This window comes from Artibeus jamaicensis, unplaced genomic scaffold (genome assembly GCF_021234435.1).
Source record: "Artibeus jamaicensis isolate MK-2021 breed Jamaican fruit bat unplaced genomic scaffold, CSHL_Jam_final scaffold_833, whole genome shotgun sequence".
NCBI lineage: Eukaryota > Metazoa > Chordata > Mammalia > Chiroptera > Phyllostomidae > Artibeus > Artibeus jamaicensis.
This window is the reverse complement of record NW_026522056.1, coordinates 26,743,486-26,763,147: the sequence shown is the minus strand read 5'-3', so window position 1 is coordinate 26,763,147 and position 19,662 is coordinate 26,743,486. Positions and strand designations below refer to the sequence as shown.

The window sequence follows — 19,662 nt, the reverse complement described above, 5'->3', positions numbered from 1 at the left end:
CCCGTCCCCCCCCATTCCCCCCCCCTTTAGTTTATGACCATGTGTCACAAGTTCTTTAGATTCTATATTTCCCCTGCTATTTTTGCCCCCCCATCTATTTTCTATCTACTGTCTATGCTACTTATTTTCTGTACCTTCTCCCCCCCTTCTCCTCCTCCCACTCCCCTGTTGCTAACCCTCCATGTGATCTCCATTTCTATGGTTCTGCTCCTGATCTAGCTGTCCTCTTAGTTTGCTTTTGTTTTAGGTGTGGTTCTTAATAACTGTGAGTTTGCTGTCCTTTCACTGTTCATCTTTTTTATCTTCTTTTTCTTAGGTAAGTCCCTGTAACATTTCATATAATAAGGGCTTGGTGATGATGAACTCCTTGAATTTGATCTTATCTGAGAAGCACTTTATCTGTCCTTCCATTCTAAATGAAAGCTTTGCTGGGTAAAGCAATCTTGGATGGAGGTCTTTAGATTTCATGACTTGGAATACCTCTTTCCAGCCCCTTCTTGCCTGTAAGGTCTCTTTTGAGAAATCAGCTGACAGTCTGATGGGAACTCCTTTGTAGTTGACTGTCCCCTTAGCTCTTGCTGCTTCTAGAATTCCCTCCTTAAAGAATAAGGATTAACTGTCCTGATTGTGCCCTCGGTAGGACGAGCTTGAAAAGGGAGGCAGAGACGAGTGACAGCTCTCGGCAGCACCTTCTGTGACACTTCTTTCTAGGCCATGAGTCACTTCTCTCTGTTTCAGCTCACTCTTCTGCAGAGAACAGGAGTTAGACTCAGGCTGTCGGATGTGTGCTTCATTTCTAAAACTCGGATCTTAGGAGCCGTGTTTTGGAAGCATCACCACTCTTATCCCATCTCCACTCCCCATGAGAAATCACACTTAACACCGTCTCCCAGTGGGAACCTATTGTACGTGTTATTGGAGGAAGGCGTGGATGATGCTTATGCCGCTTTTCTGATCAATCAAGTTCAGATGGTGAACGTTTTGCTTATGCCTCCCACTGTAGTTCTTTGTTACCTGTAAACATATACACCTTTGTTTCTCATTTCATTTCCCACCACCAGCGTCCTCAGTTCCCACCATGCGGGTGAGTGTGCTCATCTTCCTGTCCTTATGTGGCCTTCCTTCCCCTTCCCTTATCCCACCTTCTGTATCTACATTTAAACTTTACTGTGATACTTGTATGGACGTGTACGGCTAGAGTCTGGTCCTCAGCCAGGTTAAACTTTGTGTTTGATTCCAACCGTTGAAAGGATGATTTCAATGGTAGTGCCAGCTTTTCCAGCTTCCCACAGTTCGTTTAAGGTGCACAGTATGTGTAAGAGCTGAAGTTTGCATGGCGACTCTAAATGATGATCTGAGAGTTGAAAATCAGTAGCAGTGCTCATACTATTCTGTGTCCTCTGTGGGGGTGCAATAAGGTGGAGTGCAGAGATATTTGTAAGATATTAGGGTACCGACTGCTTTTTACCACATTCGAGGATGTGCCATTTCTTGCTAAGGTACATCCTGACTCTAAAAGAGCTTCTGCAGAAAACAAGATTAAGCTCCTCACACCAGACACCATCTGCCATTGTCTGGCAGCTGTTTGCCCTCTGGGGCTGAAAGGAGGCTGCCTGGGTGACCCCACTTTTGCTAAGCATCTGTAAATAGATGGTTTCTTTTTTCACCTATCCGGAGCCCATCTGAAGACTCCAACTATTACCTGTAGAGCCCAAGAACATCGTCTATGTACCCTGACATCCCTAGGTATTTTTTTTCCTCCAGAAGTTTTTTTCTCTTTCTTAATTTTCTTTACTTCCTCCCTTCTTTATTTTCCCTTGCTTCTCTCTCTGTCCTTTCACTTTTTCCCATCCCTCCTTTCCTTCTCTGTTTCTTTTTATTGCACTTCCTCTAATCAAGTTTATTCTAGCCTCAGATATTTCGAATGCAGGTAGCATGCTGCGCCTGCTATACCGATGATCGCACTTAGCCCCCGAATCCCTGACTCGGAAGCTACTGCTTCCTGGGACCCACGTCCCCCCCCCCCCGAGCCTCATGCTCACTGTGCTGGAGTACATCCTAAAGTAAACTTCTTAAAACGAAATGCACGGGAGGTAAATTTTCTGAATCTACGTATTCGTACCGATTTCATTTTAGCCCTTACTCTTGTTTGATCGCGTAAAAGTTTTGATAATTTTTTTTCCCTGAAAAAAATAAAGATTGGTAGCTTGTTTCTCAGCATCCCATGCTTTGTATAGGAAGAGCCTGCCACTAGTCCGATCCTCACTGCCTACACACACATAAGTACGATCTTTCCACCTGGGAGTTTTCAGAAACCCGAGTCTGGTTGCTTGCTGCAGCCCAGGTAACAGGCTCAGCCAGCGTTTCTGAGCCCTTTGTGTGTGTGACAGTGTTGTGCTTGAGATGAGCCTCCTGCCACAATCCTGTAAGGTTCCCGTTTTAGAGAAGAGAAAACTCAGGCACTAAGGGGGCAGCTAATTGCCCAAGGGCTCACAGCTGAGGGACATGGGGTGCGAACCCAAACGGTTAACTCCCTGAGTTCCTGTAACGTTTGGTGTGTGTCTGTGTGTACAACATACTGCAACACCTCACGACCTAGTCAATGATGTACCAATAAACTACTTCTCCAGGGGAAAACAACCAACCAACCAACCAACCAAAGAAACAAAAAAAAGCAAGCCCTATTTAGTGATGTCTGCTGAAAGGTGTGGGTGAATATCCCACCACGGCCCCTTCACGGGAAGAGCAGGTCCCCTTGGATCCTGCTGCTGAAAGCAGGCTCTGCTTTTGCGTCATTGGAACTAAACTGAGTGAACTTGGAACTTGTATTTGCCTGATACTGCTTTTATTCTGAACTTGTCTTTGGTTTAATTTTCCATCAGCCATACTTAGAACGAACAGAACAAGAAAGAAAGACAAATGATGATATGGGGCTTAGGAATGAAAAGAAGTATTTTGACATTTATGGTGCTTTAAGGACTCCGCACACGTTAGAAAGAGATAGATTGCTAGTCCTTGGGAGAAACTGCGCTTTCCACACCTACTCTAATACGATTTTCTTACAAATGTTACATATCAACACCCACGGTGTGTTGGAGAAAGCAACAGTGAGTTACGGGAACTCCAGGAGCAACCACATCCAGGGCAGAGCAGGGGAATGTCACGAGTTTCAGGAAGCTGCCTGGTTCTTTCCTGCACTGTCCATGCCTTCGACCTGGGACTGACTTCCTGTCCCTGTCCCTCAGAAGCCAACGGTTTGATGACGGCAGCTTTAGCTTCCATTACAGCCACTTAAACTGTGACAGTTACTTCAGCTTTCAAGTGGGTGTGCTCTCCTGGAACAATGAAATGCGGCCCCTCTTTACAGGGGAACATTGATCGTGGAGCACACCGGACTCTCAGACAGTTCCTACTTCTCGTGGACCTCATCATCTCACCTTTTTAACTTCCTAAGTCAGGAGTTGACAGTATACTAACATATAAGTAGCACAATACTCAAGAAAACAAGCAGAGATTTTAACATGCCTTTTTAGAAACCTTTACAGGGTCTAGGAACCTTTCTTTTTTTAAAGACAGTATAGTGATATAAATAGGTCTTAATTCATCTTCATAATTAGTATCCAATTAGGACATATATTTATGTCACCAGCTTTTTTTTCAAATGAATTTGATTAAATGATTAAGATCTTAAATGAGTTCAGTTGGTGCTTAGCTCCAAATTCAATCACCAGGCATCAGACGTAATGACACTTAAAAAGAAGTTTAACAATGAAAAACTATGGGGTTTAAAAAGTGTATTATAGTCTATGTATAATATCTCAATGAAAAATATATCATAGCTTCTTATTTGCCTTCTGAAACCAAGGAAGTCACGTGCTGGTATTGGAAATAGACATTTTTGTTCGTGTGTGTAGAGCACACACATACATCTCTAAAAACTCTGGGTCAGCACCCTTTAAGAGTAAATCAAGATCTAGTAGGAATAGTTTGAACAAGGGGAGGCAACCTTAAGTATCACTTGAGATTCCTATCCGTTATTTGGTACGCATTATGTAGGAGTACAACCTGTTAAAATTTGAATTATATTCGTTACTACGTCATTCAAAGGAATAAGGTTAATGAGCCTGTGTTTTAGATGGAATACCTGGACAGGGGAAAGGACGGCTCAGAGATGTCATCCCAATTGCTTCAAGGTCATTGCGTGAACCCTCTCCGAGGGCTGTCCTTGGCCTTTGTTAAGCCTCCTTTAGGATTTTGCACTGCAATGCTTGTTCCTATTTTCAACTTTCCTGCAGGTCTATAATGTTTTACTCCACATGTGTCCGACACAGTGAATAACAACACAATTAGAGATCAAATTCCCTAAATGATCTTCAGAGGAAACTGTTCATACTAAATCTTAGTAGCTAAAACATCACAGATTTTTGTGACTAGAGAACCTTCACACCGATGCCCTATCAGAGGAAAAGACCAAAGAAAGTCTACAATACCGCTTATCAGAAGACTGCCTGTATTTTCTAATGTGTGCAAGACAAAGAGCACCTTTATTATTAACAGCATCCCTCCCTCTTCCGGCTGGCAGGGAGCCGTAAGTAAAACCGACCTTTGGTGATAAGAGACCCATCACTGTATGTACTGACATTCAGCCACAACTAATCATACTTGGCCTCACCCTTACTTTCTTCTTTGGGTCTAAAACAACCTGGGTACTCTAATTATTTTAAGTATCCACTTATAGTTTATTTCCTTTGGCTTTAAGCTATGACTATGGAAGTAAATCCCCACAGTAGCAATTCCTTAAAACAGTGAGTAGAAATCCAAATATCAACTCAAATGTAAACATCTAAAAGATATATGGATATACATACGCATTCATTTTCAGGCAATATACAAAGCTCAAAATAAAAGTAGATGATAAACATTCATATATTAAAAGCAAACGTGCTCCTTTGGCATAAGTTTATTTTTACACAAAGAATTTAGAAAATATGAGGCATACACTCTGCACTGAGCGTGGGTAACCTTTTCAGTTTTTGCTTCTTTCTTTTTTAAATATAGATGCCGCCAGGAGAAATGGATCAGATGCAGTCTACTTTTTCCTCCTTTGGCTGATTTTTTAGGGAATTATAAACCATGAAATGAAACTGGGTAAATGTAGGTAGTTTATTGCAAGCAGCACCTGCAGCCAAGAAAAGAGAAAGTCGTTTGGTTTCAGAACACACACATTTACAAGCAATACAGACATCACCTGCTGTCTGCCTGGTGTCCAGCTAAACCTCACGTCTGCCTATGGTCTGTAGCCGACAGATCACAAGAAAGTAGCAGTAGGGGAGCCATCTTTCTGAACCTCAGACTATAGGCTGATGTTTTGCTCTATATACATGCTCTCATTGCTGCTATTATTTATTGTTTTTACATTCTTTTCTTAGCAAAAAAAAAATTCAGGCATATGCTGAAGATTTAATTCCCATACCACTAACATATTCCTACCATTCACTCATAATCCTCCTCTCCCCAGGATTCCCGTTTTGGTTTTTTTTTCTACCCTTCTATTCTCATTGAAAGGGAGGAGGGTAATTTGTCAAGATGCTCTCTACCTAATCAAGTTCATCTTAGGAAGTGGTTTCCTGCTGCCCCAGCTACCTGTGCACAAACACCTGGAGGGCCCCTTCTAACGCTATCGCGTTCAATATAAGGGACCAGATTCATCTACAATTACATAATTATCTTCTACAATTTTAAATTCAGCTATAATTATATAACTATCATTTTAGATCCTCTTACATCCAACTTTGAGCCTCTTAAGGTTTATTTTTTTAAGAGGATATCAATGAAACTGACTTATTTCATATATGAAGCCTTTCCCTCCCACAACTTATATTGACTTTTGCATCTTAGTACTTAGAAAAGAGTAAGATATACTTCAAACACGTTTTTCAAATACAGAACTGTGGGAAGTAGAAGATCAAAGAACAGTAGTAAGCAGTGTGACCTTATAAATGACATTGGTCAGTGTGCCCTACGTCTTCCCCAGCTGCAGATTCACAAATGAGGACCGGCTGTGGGTGGTCTTGTGATGCTCTGAATCCGCCACTGCCTCACACTGAAGTTGGATGAAGCAAAGGATGCGTCTCCGCACAAAACCAGTTCTGCTAATTCCTTTGGTTTACTAATCAGTAATACATTTTGAACCTCTGAGTCCCAGACAGATCGAAACAGCGGGGACATTTACATGATGAATGGGAAGATGATCTATCCATGTTTACTTCTAGTGAACAAACGCCGCTGAGCAGACACGCCCATTGCAGCGTGGACAGAAGCTGAAGCCAAACTGCGCTTGGGTCAGAAGTCACAGCCCAGGGCGAGGAGTCCACGGCGGCATCCCCGCCAGCAGTGGCCAGCCAGCAGAGGGGTTCGGGTATACTGTTTAAGAATTAGTGACTCTTAACGGGTCGTCAGTTAACATCTACCTAGTGCCTACCCAGTAGCATCTCTGTTGCCACCGTGTAGGAATCAAATACAACCACGGTATTTAAAAGTGTGTGTTTCCATCAACATTTGCAAGTTCGCACAAACACAAACTCCACATAAAACTCACCATAACTTCCAGTCACGTTGGCACAGATAACAGCTCCAAAGAACTTTGGAAAATACTTATGAATTCTGGAAATCACTTTTTGGCAAGCTACCGTTGGATTTTCTCCTCCTCTCATATATTCTACAGCTTGGTAGCTGATGTAAACAGAGGCAAAACTTGAGAATGACAAAATACACTAACTCTGAATTTGGTTACCTTAAGTTAGAAATCTAAAAGCATCAAAACCGTCACGTTTGATAGCATACATCAATGAACAGGACTTCTGCACAAACGTCAACAAGGCAGCGTGTCGACTTTGGTACGATGTCTATCTGGTCAACTACTCCACCTATCCCCTGCAGACAAGGGCTGATAGTTTCGGCTTTGACGGAGGTCATACAGTACGGAGCTTGTCTTCCAATAAGAAATGGGCCTATGATCAATAGGGAAAACTCTGGGCCTCAGCCGGAACCTCGTTGTCAGGATTATCTTCTAGTAATTAATTATAGGCAGGGACTGCACTTCTGACTTCTATCATCCATTACCGCAGCTGCTGTGGTCAGTGGCCTTACATAAATGGGTCCTAAGTACCCTCATCTGTGATGCAGAGGCAGAAATATTGTTCTTTTCAGAGGACGAGGGTTGCTTAGTTTGAACGATTACATTATCAACGTGATAGATAAAGAGTTGCGAGTGGAGTTTCTCCACTCACAGCCCTTGTACACACAAATTCGGATTGCACGGCACACATGGTTACTATCCTGACAGACAGTTGCCCTCCAAAGACCTCAGAGAGTCACGCATGGGAGAAGTCACACCTTGGTAGAAAGCGCATCAGTATGTCCCCGTCCCCAGTGGCCGCTGCAGCTCCAGCAGCGTCGTCCGCATAGGCCCCGGCTCCAGGAATCGGCGAATCTCCTATCCGACTTGGTGAGGACACAGCGTGAAAATTTAGGATGGGAAATCGCAGGTACACCCTAAGTCATCTGATGAGCTGTTTCAACAACAGCGGGTGTTTCTACTTAGCTACTGATAACTGTCTGAAGTAACTTCTCCATTGGGACCCAGAGTAAAGGATTTTCATAAGTTTCAAGCTAGGTTTGCACACACCTACATTAATCGTATAAGAATTAGATGGCAGCTGGTTACATATCAAGGTGGCACAGATTGATAGTGACTATTCTATTATGACCACCCTTGTCATCTCATTTCTGGATTATCTCTACAGGCTCAAATTAGATTTTGCCACCTACCATCTATTTCTGCATCCTATCTAAGGTGCCAAAATGGTACCAAGGTTTTTCCTTGTAACAACCCTTCGGTGCTTTTCTAGTACTCTGAAACAAAATCCAGAAACCCTTCACTGACTGAAGACCCCTTGAAATCTTGTCCCCTTTCCCTGCAGCCAGAGGCACCCAGTCTCTTTAGCAGCCAGCTGGAGCCCTGGACCGAGGGGCATGCTTTCGGATCTGGCACTGCCCTGGCCTGCCTGTCCCCTTGCCCTCCTCAGCCCCAGGCTCAGCCCCCACAGGTCTCCCTAACTACCGCAGCTTCATCAGACCACTGTGGCCGTCCCTGAACTCTAAAGCACCAGCCGGCTCTCCCTCTCCTTCCGCACTTAGCAGATACTAATTTATTTTCCTTCCCATTTATTTCTCTCAGCCACGAAGGGAGGGCCGTGCTTTGCGCCCGCCCCTCCCGCAGCAGCAGCACACACTGGTTTACGCTCAGTGTGCACTTGGGAGATGTGCGCTTTCAGACACTGACCCGGGTATTTTGAATCTTAGGCCATTTGTGGAAGTGCCAGCGGCTGTGCGTCCCGTCTTGTGGATGACCACCATGCCTGGAATTCAACGCAACGTCTTTGTAGGTATCAGCTCTAAAGTTTATCTCAGGTAGAACCAAATCATTCAATGGCTGGTGAAATAAACGTCCTCGTTCATTAATTTCAGGCAGCGGAAAACAGAACACGTGGGAATACTGAAAATTACACCAGGTAAAATTCGTGCTTTCTAGTGACCTGGTTTCATAGTATCAGTTGGTGGGTACCCCATATTCTTACTCTTCAGTTTGCTGTGGTACTTTTCAATGCCTTTCAAAGGTAATTCCACAGAAGATCAGTGATTTTCTGAGACTGACAAACATTTTCAACCTCATTCGCCAGAAAGAGCACTTGAATGTAGCAAATAATGTCAAATTATTAAAGAACTAAATATAAATAAAAATTAGAAAATCCACCAGGGAATGATCACCAGATATTAGGGGTACTGTGTAAGATAACTTACTAAAATGGACACAGATGTTCAGAAGATGCTAAGTGTGTGTGTGTGAGTGCAGACCTGTATACAGGCATATAGATCTATCAGGTCTTACTTGTCAGTTAGAACAGAATCCCCTTCTGGCACATGAATAGGGAAAACATTAGGAACTACAGAAGGACAATTACAAATGGCTTAACCTTAACCACAAAAACTGTGCAAAAGGCAGATTACCAATAGTGTCATGACCGTAATCATCTCCTGCTTCCTTATAGGTAGAACCATCTTGCTTTAAGATGCTAGGTGGTTTGTAAGGTCCACAGTATTTGGAAGCATCTGGTACAACATTCTGTAAATGAGATTTACGTTTTTATTTTTTAGAAAGGGTGATTTTAGAAAGTGGCAAGTAGTTACATGCAATCACGAGACATTAGGAAGAAACCAAAAGGACATCTGGTAAGTGAAAGATAAGAATTAAAAGCCAACGATTAACTAAGTCTCGTGTGAACAGATGGATATAATTTTACTAAATACCTAGTCTAGTCTCAGATGCACATAATGTGGAATAGAAACCTACTTAGTCTGGAAAAGACTCCTGATTTTTCTCTTTAGATGCCTAAAATTCTCTGCCTAAGGGCAGACATAAACGAAGCTCTTTTGTTAGATATTAATCCTCAGCAGAACCTTCAAAGTTCCTAATTTGTTCCCTGGCCAAAGAAGAATTATGAAATCTAAAGCAAAATCTACTTTAAAACCATCTTTTTTTTCACAGCTAGGTTCATGTGCACCTATCCTAAATTCTACTCCCAGACTCTTTTAGGAATCAAAGACTCGAGAAAATAATCCAAATCTATAAACTCAGGTGGAACATGGGTATCAACATTAAAGCAAGAAACCTACTGCTCCTTTCTCAAGAAACCTACTAGCTCACTAGGTGCCTCCCTGACCTGGTTTTACACAGTGGCCTCTTGCAGCCTGCAGACAGCCTGCAGTTACAAAACAGATCTGGTGACAAAAACAGATGAGAGGCTATGACAGGCCTCAGTAAAACTCTGAATGGCAAATGCAAACTGACCTGTGCTCAAGGATAAGGGTCACTCTGGAGTGACGGGCCAGGTACCTAATCCTACACAACCTCCAGTCAAACGAGGACAAGATCCTGGGTACACTCCGCACAGATAAAAATCCAGGAAATGTTTTAGACCAATGGTTCCGAAACTTTGATGTTTCAGACTTGGAAGCTTTCATTCTAAGGAAACACAAGCAGAGCAGCTCTGACTGAAGCAGCCCCCTCTCCCCATAACGGAACCTTCCAAGTCCCAAAACTGTCACCAGGAACCAGCAGCTGTCCCCAGCGGACAGGCCTTACGTGCAGTGCAGGGAGGGGGCTTTCAGGGACACCCAGGCCCCGAGTCATCGCTGTTCTCAAGTGCAACCGGGTGCTCCCCAGCACCTTTGGCTCTGGGTAGACAACAGAAGGCAAAAGGGAGGTCACTTAATATTTTCAATTTGCTTTTTAAACTTAAATATACATACCCTCCAGTAATTCGGCTGGCAATTCCGAGCAAGCCAGTCTGAATGAAGTGCTCGAGAAGTATTGGTAGACAAATCCTCGTTGACAAACCCCATACTTTCGGCAAACTTGGTGGCTGGTGAGTGGGAAGAGAAAGGCAAATTAGCTAACTATTGCCTTCTACACAAAATGCATGCGCAGGAAATGTTGAAGTTCAGCTGTCCCTGAAGTGGGCTGTGACCATCCCCGAGTACAGGAGAGTTCGGACAAGTTTTAAGGCATCTGCTTCTAGATCTCAGCTTCCCTATGTCCTCCCCAAAAGTGATCTGCTTCAGACCCCTGGGGGGTGTGTTTTGACAACTGTCCTTACCTCCTCCCCTCCACTATCTCCCTTCCTCTACCCGGGCAAAAGGCACACCTCTCGCCAGTGAGGAGTCTTGCAGCTCCAACCAGGCAGCCACGCCCAGCGTGTAAAAAGCTGAGGCACCAAAGAGACAGCTGGATTCCACGAATGTCTGTTTTCAAGTCTGATTTTCCAATGAAATCGAAGACCTCCTCTTGCCGTCGTGAGCTAATACATGTTCACAGTTACTCTGGTTATAGGTCACTGTATGGTGTTGGGTGTAAACTTGGAATGACATAGCAAACTCCTTCTGGTCCCATCTTCTTATGTTCATAGCACCCGTGGGCCTTATACCTCTCAAGGTCACACAGAGAAATGGTGCTGAACCCTATTGGTCCAGCAGGTCCCCATCTATAGCTAGCAAACTAATTTTTTAAAATCCTACTTTAAAGATGAAGAAAGTGAGAATTTAGAAGTTAACTTATCCACAGTGAAGTGGATATGAAGTAGAAGAGCTGGAAGTTGAGCTTTGGTCGGCTTTTTTACACTATTTCACACCGAGTCCTCTTCCCCCAGGGCACGCAAGACTAGATCCCTCAGCTCCGTGCACCTGTACCTGACTCTCCTGCCAGAAGCGTGTGTGTGGTGTGTTCCAGGACTTTCCGGGCCACGCCGATGGCGTTTTTAATGCGTCTAAGATCTCCTACTGCTCCGACGTTCATTGTAGTACTGGAAGAAAAAAAACACACAGTAAGATTTAAGGCATTTTCATAGATTCATAGATTTAAAAATATTGTTTTACTCTAAGCCTTTGTGTTCTGTATGGTAGACACCAACTTCATGTAGACGTCACAGCCCATCCATGAAGTTCATACAAACTCCCACAATCACACATGAAGGAAGAAATCAAACGCCAAATTACCACACCCCCCGACAGCACTCAGACACTCCGTGTGTGTCTCCGGGCGCGTCCCTCACACGGCTGTTCAAAGGGGTTGTAAGGCTTCCGGTCAGGCAAGCCACAGCCTTTGTGGGTGGCGGGTCAAGGGCCCTGCACCGATCAGAGACATATTTTCTGTAGTTTGGGGTCTCCTGTGCTCAAGAGACTACCATCCTTCAAGTGATATTTCTATGATTATTATGATTTTTTTTAATCGAGAGGAAAAGCAATTGTGATTGGAAAGGCCATGCAGTAAGCCAGGGGTTTTGGCCCCGGGACAAGCCTTTGACAATCATCCATCCTGCTCTCAGCAGAAGGCAGATAACGATACAGTAACTGCCCAGGAAGCGAAGGCGCAGGCACCCCGGGCCTGGAGCGCGTGCTCACCCGTCCATGATCATGGCGTCTAGCGTGGTTTCCCCAGCTTCGTCGGGGCTGCCCCCGAAGCCCACGGTGCCGTCGCACTGCTCCTTCTCGCACTGGGCGCAGCCCGTCTCCACGGCGTCCAGCGCGGAGCCACCGGACACCAACGTCCGCCACGCTGTTGGCAAAGCCCAACAGTACTTGTTTATATTTGTATATTTTTCTCAGTGCCAAAAGCAACGGGCCAGGAGTGTTTCGAAAACTCCTATGTTTACATTTTTTCACCTTTACTCTAAATTAAATGGAATTTTAATTTAACTTTTAAATTGTTTTAATGTGGTCTTTATTATATATTTTTCCAATACCATTAGGCCCTAATGACCCCCTTTCCCCAGCAATCACCTCACTGTTGTCCACGTCCACAGAGTCCTTTTTAAAAGCAGTTTTTAAATCAGTGTATTAGATGCTACAAAGGAATAAGAGTGATACAAACAATGGTATGGACAAAATTATGTAATACAACTAACTACTGTGAAGAATTCAAAGACTTCGGCTGCTGATGAAAAGTAAGGTTTTTTTTTCACTTATTAATATATATTTCTACTGTGTGTGAGAAAAAGATTTCATCCTCCAAAGTTACAATTGAAGCTGCTGAAAGACAGTGACATTGAAGTCATTAAATTACATCCTTATTAGTGGCTGCATCATTAGATCATTAAAAATATGTGTATATCACTAATACTTTTACTGCCATAACATCTGTCACAGCATGTTTTAATAACAGTACCACACAGGAGCAAATAATTTCAGTGTGGGCCTCACATGGATTGATTCATTTGATCTTCACGATGGCTTTCCAGGTAAGGACTATACACTTATTATCATCATTTTAAATGGGAGGAAACAGACCCAGCGAGGTTTTAAGTTATTCAACGTCACACAGAGAGTCTGCAGCAGAGCCAGGATTCAAAAGGAGCCGTTTGTCTGCTATTAGCACCCTGTTGTGTGGAGTCCCTACACCTTGAAAAGGAAAAAACAGAAAGTTTCTGATGGTCATTTTCCTTACTAATAAACAGAAAACTCCTTAAGGGGTAGTAGATACTATTTTAGTAAATAATTTAAGTATTATTACTGGCCACACTGGCTGGAAAGTCTTTTTTTTAAGAGAACAAGTTATTTTAATTTTAGAGAGGGAGAAACATCAGTTTGTTGTTCCATTTATTTATTCAATATATCACAACCGCATTCATTGGTTGATTCTTTCGTGTGCCCTGACCTGGGAGATTAAACTCATAACTAGCAACTGCAGTGTATCAAGAGGACACTTGGAGCTACCTAGCCAGGGCAGGGCAAAGTGTATTTTGAGAAGCTAAAGCCCCATACATCCACTCCCCTGCCTGGGCGGGTGCACTCTCTGTCTCATTATCGCTGGGAATTTGTTTCTTATGGTCTGCTTCCTCATTTTCTCTGAATGTATTCATTGCTTATAACATCCAGACTGAGCTCCACCAAATTCAGGAGCCAATTCTATCCCCAGAAAGTTAAATTAGCCTCTGAAGAGGTTTGAAATTACTTTTGGGGTATTATGTCTTGAAATGAATGAAACACACAGTAAGAAATTGGCAAGATAATGGTAAGTACAGGATGACAGCAAAGCACAGAAGATGGGCACCTATACTTCAGAATGGGTATAAGGGCAGTCCATCAGGGAAGGCACTTTAGCTTAACTGGCTTTCGATCTTGGCAGCAAATCAAAATCACTTTGGGAGCTGAAGACGAAACAAAACAAAACAAAACAAACAAAAAACTAGGTGCCTTGGTTCTAGCAGTTAAAGCAAAATCTCTGGAGGTGGAGCCCAGGCACAGATACATTTGACAAGCTCCGCAGATGATGCTAATGTACAGCTGAGACTGGAAGCTCGGGTTCCAGGTAGCAAATACAGCATATCAATTTGTGTGTAGGTGGGAGGAGAGTAAATGCAAAAATAATGTGCTTTTGGAGGGGAATTATTAGTCAATTTGCAAAGCTGGAGTACGGGGTATTATTGGGGAGAACGGAGAGGTTAGAATGAAGAGGCAGAAAGGAGAGAGACCATGAATAGGTTGCTGTCAGGCATAGACTTCCTGGGATAGGCTAAGCAGCAGGGCGGACGATATATTGGAGCAGGGCTTGCACAGAAGGAGTAACCCTAAATGATGGGGATGGAAAAATCAGCAGAGGTGAAGAGTACGGGGTAAGGGGTCAATTGCAAGAGATAGCGACGCAGCGGTGCGCCTAGGGCGGCAAGACGAGCCTGCGCAAAGGGTGGAAGGCCAGGGCTGGCCTTCTCTCCCCGAGACTCCCCGCAGGCAAACTCTCGCAGCACAGTCCCCGCCCGCGGCTACGGTCCCGCACCTGCTTCGGTTGCATTCTTAAAAGGCCAAGTGTTGAGAACCAGCGGGAGGAGGCTGGAGCTGCGCGCGAGAGCTGGGCAGAGAAAGAGCTGCAGCAAGAGGAGTGGGTTCGACTTCCGCACCATGACTGCAGGCCCCGCCCAGCGTCAGAGGGGTCGTGTCGCGGGGTGCTCTAGGACCACTTGACCCTAGGCGCCCCGCCCCCCGGCCCGGAAACCCGCCTCTTTCCGGCACTGTCTGTGCCGCAACTCTCGCGAGATCCGGATTCCTCCGGGACTGGCTACGGGAGGTTTTAGTCTGGAGGGCTGTGCAGGTTTCAGTATTCTTTTCCCGGTGTTAGAAGCAGATTGAGTTCCACACAGGAAAGTTCATGACATTATGTAGCCCTGGGAAGGTTTAATACCCTAGGAAGGTTGCAGACCCAGGGCAGGTTAAAATTTGGTCTAACATACCCGTTTAATGGCGAGTTGCAGGTGAAACGTTTGGCACAGGCAGGAAGTACTATTAGTCCGTGATTCCTGGCCTCAGGTCTGGGGTGGTCTTTGAGTGTGTCTACAACCGGTTCATTTTAGGTCTTCCCACTCCAAGAGCTTTTTGTAGGACGTCCTCTCCTTACAAACCCCTGCCTGAAAGAGGAGAAAGCCTGGGGGAGCCCAGGTTAACCCTCTGCACAGTTTCCCGAAGCGTCCCTCCCTGCTTCCTCCGTTCCCCGTCGCCTGTGCTTCACATTGAACCTGGCTTCACGAAGTGCTAAGTAAACATTTGACTGTGTCAACCTTTTTAAAGGAAAAGGTAAGAGACTTAGACAGCCATACTGAGTTTATTCCGAATAGCAGAGGGATTACACTGAGGAGCAGGAAACTGGTGAACCACACGCAAGTCCGGAAAAATAAAAAGCATTCTTCTATAGAGGAAAAGGGGAAGTTGAGAGAAGCCATTTGAACAAAAGCTGGAGCAAAGAACAGGAGATTTCCACGTGGCCCCGGCCCCGGAAGCTTGCTCACTGGTGCAGGGCAGAGAGGAAAGCTTTCTTTTCACACCGGCAACCTTACAAGGTGCAGCCGTGGTACTTTGCTGAGCAATTTCCCTTGTAGGGGTGTCCAACCCATGCCTGCAGGCCACGTGTGGCCCAGGATGCCAATGAGTCTGGCCCAACACAAAGTCGTTAATTTACTTAAAACCTTTTTGTTTTGCGAAGGGGGGGGTTCATCAGTTTTCATTAGTGTTTGTGTATTTAATATGTGGCCCAAGACAAATCTTCCAGTGTGGCCCAGAGATGCCAAAAGTTTTGATACACTGCATGGTTCTGACTGTACTTTGGATGAGGTTTCCTGTATTCATATTGACAGATAAAAGTTGGGATCAAGATTTTACATGCATGACAGAGGTGGACTTTTTGATAGTTGGGTTGACTGGGCAGTTGGGCAGGTGTGAACCGATCATCCGTTTGGGGCTCTGTAAGGCCCGCCAATGTTGCCAAGGGAACCCACAGGATCAAGTAATGTTGAAGAGTATCTATAAATCTACCCGGGCAGATAAAATATTAAGTTGGTAGGATGTGAGAGATTTACAAAACTTCCGAATTATGAAATTAAATACACCATTTAAATAGCATAAGCTGGGCTATCCTAGCCAGGGAAGTGCTATTAAAAAGTTTGGAGAAGTGTTATAAATTTCTACAATGGGGTTTTGGTGGAGGCACAGTTAATTTATGCTGAGGTAATCGGGATAAACTAATGCCATATGAAATTTAGAAAAGGGGCAAAACAGGGTCAGGAAGCAGGGAAAATGCCCACTGTACTTTGAATTCCTTTTCATTAGCACCTGATCTGAGCCCTAGTTTTCTTGACACTCCGGAAGGAGCCAGGACAGCCTTCAGCAAAAATCGTGCAAAACAACATATAAGAAACTGCGTTGGCATCCTCTGCTCTTTGGAGCATCTCCCGGAGGCTTAAGGCATTTGAGCTGCTTCTGGCTAAAGGAGTCCATTTGACCTTAACAAATGGCTGTTTGTGAAGGAACAACAACAACAACAACAAAAAGCAATTTTCAAGTCTAGAAAAAAGCAAAGGAGAAGAACCACTCTTTTATGGACTTGGACAGGGCTAGGAAGAAAGTGAAAGTTGGAAGTCTAGTGGTTTGTCCTTGGCCGAGTTGTGGGGGGGTCCCCCAGTGGCTGAGCTGTTACTGGGCGAGGGGAATCTCTGCTTCCTGCGGAGGCAGTAGTTACAAATGGAGCATCACTGCCTGTGAGAGATGTAAGGTACATCTCTTCTCCCTGAAGTCAGTGGTGTGTGTTGGTGATATGGATGGGAGTTCTTTTCTTTAGCTCAGCGATTTTCAGCCAGTGCTTTGAAAAATGTCTAAAACTTGTATCACCTGACTATTTAGTCAGGGGCACTGACCTGTTTTCCCTTAGACTGTCAAATAAAAAATGACAGCAATGAACACAACAATAGCTATCCAGTGTGAATTAATCAAAATTACATCTATTTTTATTAGATCAGCAAAAAATACATTTTTGGTGTGCTGCAGAATTTTGGTAATTAGTTTAGGTGTGCCATGAGATGGGAGAGGTTGAAAATCTCTGCTCTACCCTCTTGACTTCATTTTAAATAAGGTTTCTGTTACTTTTCACACTAATAAGTCCACCCTTTTCTCTAAAATTCCTCTCCTTGATTGAAATAAAAATTCCCATTAGAGAACTTCAACTCATCCTCTGGTTGTGGGAAAACAGCTAAAGAGAAGGGATGTTTGAGAACAGGTCTCAATGGGTCAGCTTTCTCAAGGGCATCGGTATTAAAAATAATTAATATGCCATCTTGAATGAATCGGACATATTTGATTCACTCAAATGAATGAACCTACTACAATACCCAGTGTGTTCATTGTCCAGTTTGCCTAAACTTGAAGTCCTTTCTGCCATTGTCTTAAACATGTGAAAGTAGCCTGGATATTTCAGCTGTTTACGGATTAGTTTTCCTTGATTAAAACTTGGAGACTAGTTTGAGTTTTAGCCCTGAAGTCGCCTCATGTTATTTTCAGGTTTTTATTTGGGCCTACATATAATTGGATCTTTATGCTTAATACTAAGAAAAATCCAAATGGAAAGGCATCTGTTAATTGGTTAGGTGGTACACCTAAAAAAAAGGATCCAGTTTTCTACAAATTTTCAATATCTTAAATCATTCATTATATACAACAACAGAGATCATTAGTGATAAATCAAAAGAATTAGTTGTGAATTATTTTTACTGCACATTAAAATGCATTACACGCTTTTCTTTGATAAAATGTTGATGTTCCTAATTAGTACCTACTTTGAATTAGCAATACTTCCGGAGGATTCTCAAGGCCTGGATTTTCTAACGTAGGGCAAGACCATCTTCCGGAGCCACAGTTTTCTCATCTGGAAGGTGGAAGAAACAAGTGTTCCTCCTTACCTTACCAACTTTTGTGAATGAGTTAGGAGATGTGGGAGATCAGTAAAGCACTGTGCATATTAAATAAAGTTCTGTGTTTAGTTGGAATTTTCCAAGCACTCATCAATAGATGTCAGGGAGGAGGCAATCCAGAAACATAGAAAGCAGCAAATTTCCACAGGAATAATAAAGATTGGACCAGATAGATACTCATCATGTATTTTGAAAGTCAGCAGTTAGAATTTCCTTAACTGACTTAAACAGGAGTTAAAAATAATGTTTTCTGTTTACTTTGAGCTGTCTGAAATTTGTTTTAAATGTCTGTAAGATGCCCATGGCAGGGTTGTGCAATTTCTGAATGTCATAAAAACAGCATCCTCACGTCTTCCCAAGGAGCAGTCTCAGATGGAAGTGTAAATGATGTTACAATTAGAGCCGTTCTGTGTGGGGTGAGGCAGGGGCGCAGGCAGCTGCAGGCTCTCCTTCATTTTTGCTAAACGTCACGGCTTTCAGTTTATCGGCCTCAGAAGGATGAAGAGCTGAGTCTCTCCTGATAGCATTCAAAGCTGTGGTTCCGCAGAGGATTTAATGCTGTCGTTGCAGGGTATCTCGGTATTTCAAATCTGAAGCTTAAAAATCTAAGCTATCCCCTCCGGCTTTTGCGCTGATGCTGTGAAATCCATTTGAGCAACATGCCCATGTTTTGCTACTTGTTCAAAGCTGTAAGCGTGACTTGGCATTGAAATAATTTTTTTTCTCAAAAACTCCCCGCTGAACTACTACCTGGGTTATCTAAATACAAGCTATTTATTTGATTGGCATTTGCTCTTGTCAGTTTGCAAACTCTGAGTAGTGACTGTTACTAATGTTAGAGCATTGTGGTACTGTATTTCTAATTTAAATCCATTTTTCATTAATTCAGGGACACTTGATGTTACTACCTGATCATACGGTCTGGTTGTAATTAGAGTCATTATACAGAAATAAGTATTATCTTATTATTCTCTAAATGAGAAAAGAAAGTATGTATCCTTTCTGGAATATATTTTTCTGATTCATGTCCGTGAAACCATTTGTTAAATCAATAGCAGATTCAAATCACCAACTTTTGGGGGGTGCTTTTTAATCTTTAAAAGTCTTTTGGTGACTTGTAGGACCAGGATTGTATAGTAGAATATTGGCCTATTCAATGATTTTTTCAAAATAACTCACGTACACCATATTCTCAATTTGCACTTTTAATAGTGGGCCACTGTTATACTACAGTTATCATAACGAGGATACAGGAGATCATTTTACATGGTGGGCCCTGATTTTTATGACTGTCGTTTGTGGTGTTATGAGGTCTTCATGAACGTGATCCATTCCGACAATAAAGGTAGAGGGCAATAAATGTCAGGATGTCTTCCTACCACTTAAAAAGTCACTTTGACATGGTTAACTGGTGTCACAGGTGATTTTCATGACAACGTTTCACAGTAAAAGCAAAATTCCAAAGTAACAATGATGTATGTATGGCAAATACTCTCACCATTTAAAATAATTGTTGGTCATGATTGCAAAGAAAAAATATTCTAATGGACAAATGTATCCTGTGTATAACTTTTCCACTAGTCTGTTATTTCCAAATGCTTCACTTTATGACTTAGAAGATTACACATACTTAGTATTCATTTTTGTCATTTTTTAGAAACATGTCTGTGTTCTTCAGTAAGTGTGCTAGTCCTTACTGAAGATCACCTACATCTTAACATTTCGGAACATATCTGTTTGGTGAAAAACCTTGACATTATTCACACTGTTGTATAAACTGCCTTTTATTTATTCATTTATTTATTGTTCAGTTCCAGTT

The 19,662-nt window shown here is 43.1% G+C and overlaps 1 protein-coding gene and 1 long non-coding RNA gene across 3 annotated transcripts in view; one reads left to right on the top strand and one right to left on the bottom strand.

The window, feature by feature from the left end:
• Nucleotides 1-4,945: 4,945 nt before the first annotated feature.
• Nucleotides 4,946-14,555, bottom strand: AGA (aspartylglucosaminidase). Its single transcript, XM_037146546.2, has 9 exons — nucleotides 14,390-14,555; nucleotides 12,019-12,172; nucleotides 11,308-11,420; nucleotides 10,372-10,484; nucleotides 9,070-9,184; nucleotides 8,345-8,420; nucleotides 7,396-7,503; nucleotides 6,599-6,732; nucleotides 4,946-5,179 (listed from the first exon to the last, which is right to left on the bottom strand). The coding sequence occupies exons 1-9, from the start codon at nucleotides 14,511-14,513 to the stop codon at nucleotides 5,079-5,081; spliced, it is 1,038 nt and encodes a 345-aa protein (XP_037002441.2). The 5' UTR covers nucleotides 14,514-14,555; the 3' UTR covers nucleotides 4,946-5,078.
• Nucleotides 14,556-14,673: 118 nt separating this feature from the next.
• The window catches only part of LOC119050305 (uncharacterized), a 72,211-nt gene continuing 67,222 nt past the window's right edge, over nucleotides 14,674-19,662 (top strand). For both annotated transcript variants that reach the window (XR_008390621.1, XR_005082725.2), the window contains exon 1: nucleotides 14,674-15,180. This is a non-coding gene — a long non-coding RNA (uncharacterized LOC119050305). The remainder of the gene's footprint in view (nucleotides 15,181-19,662) is intronic.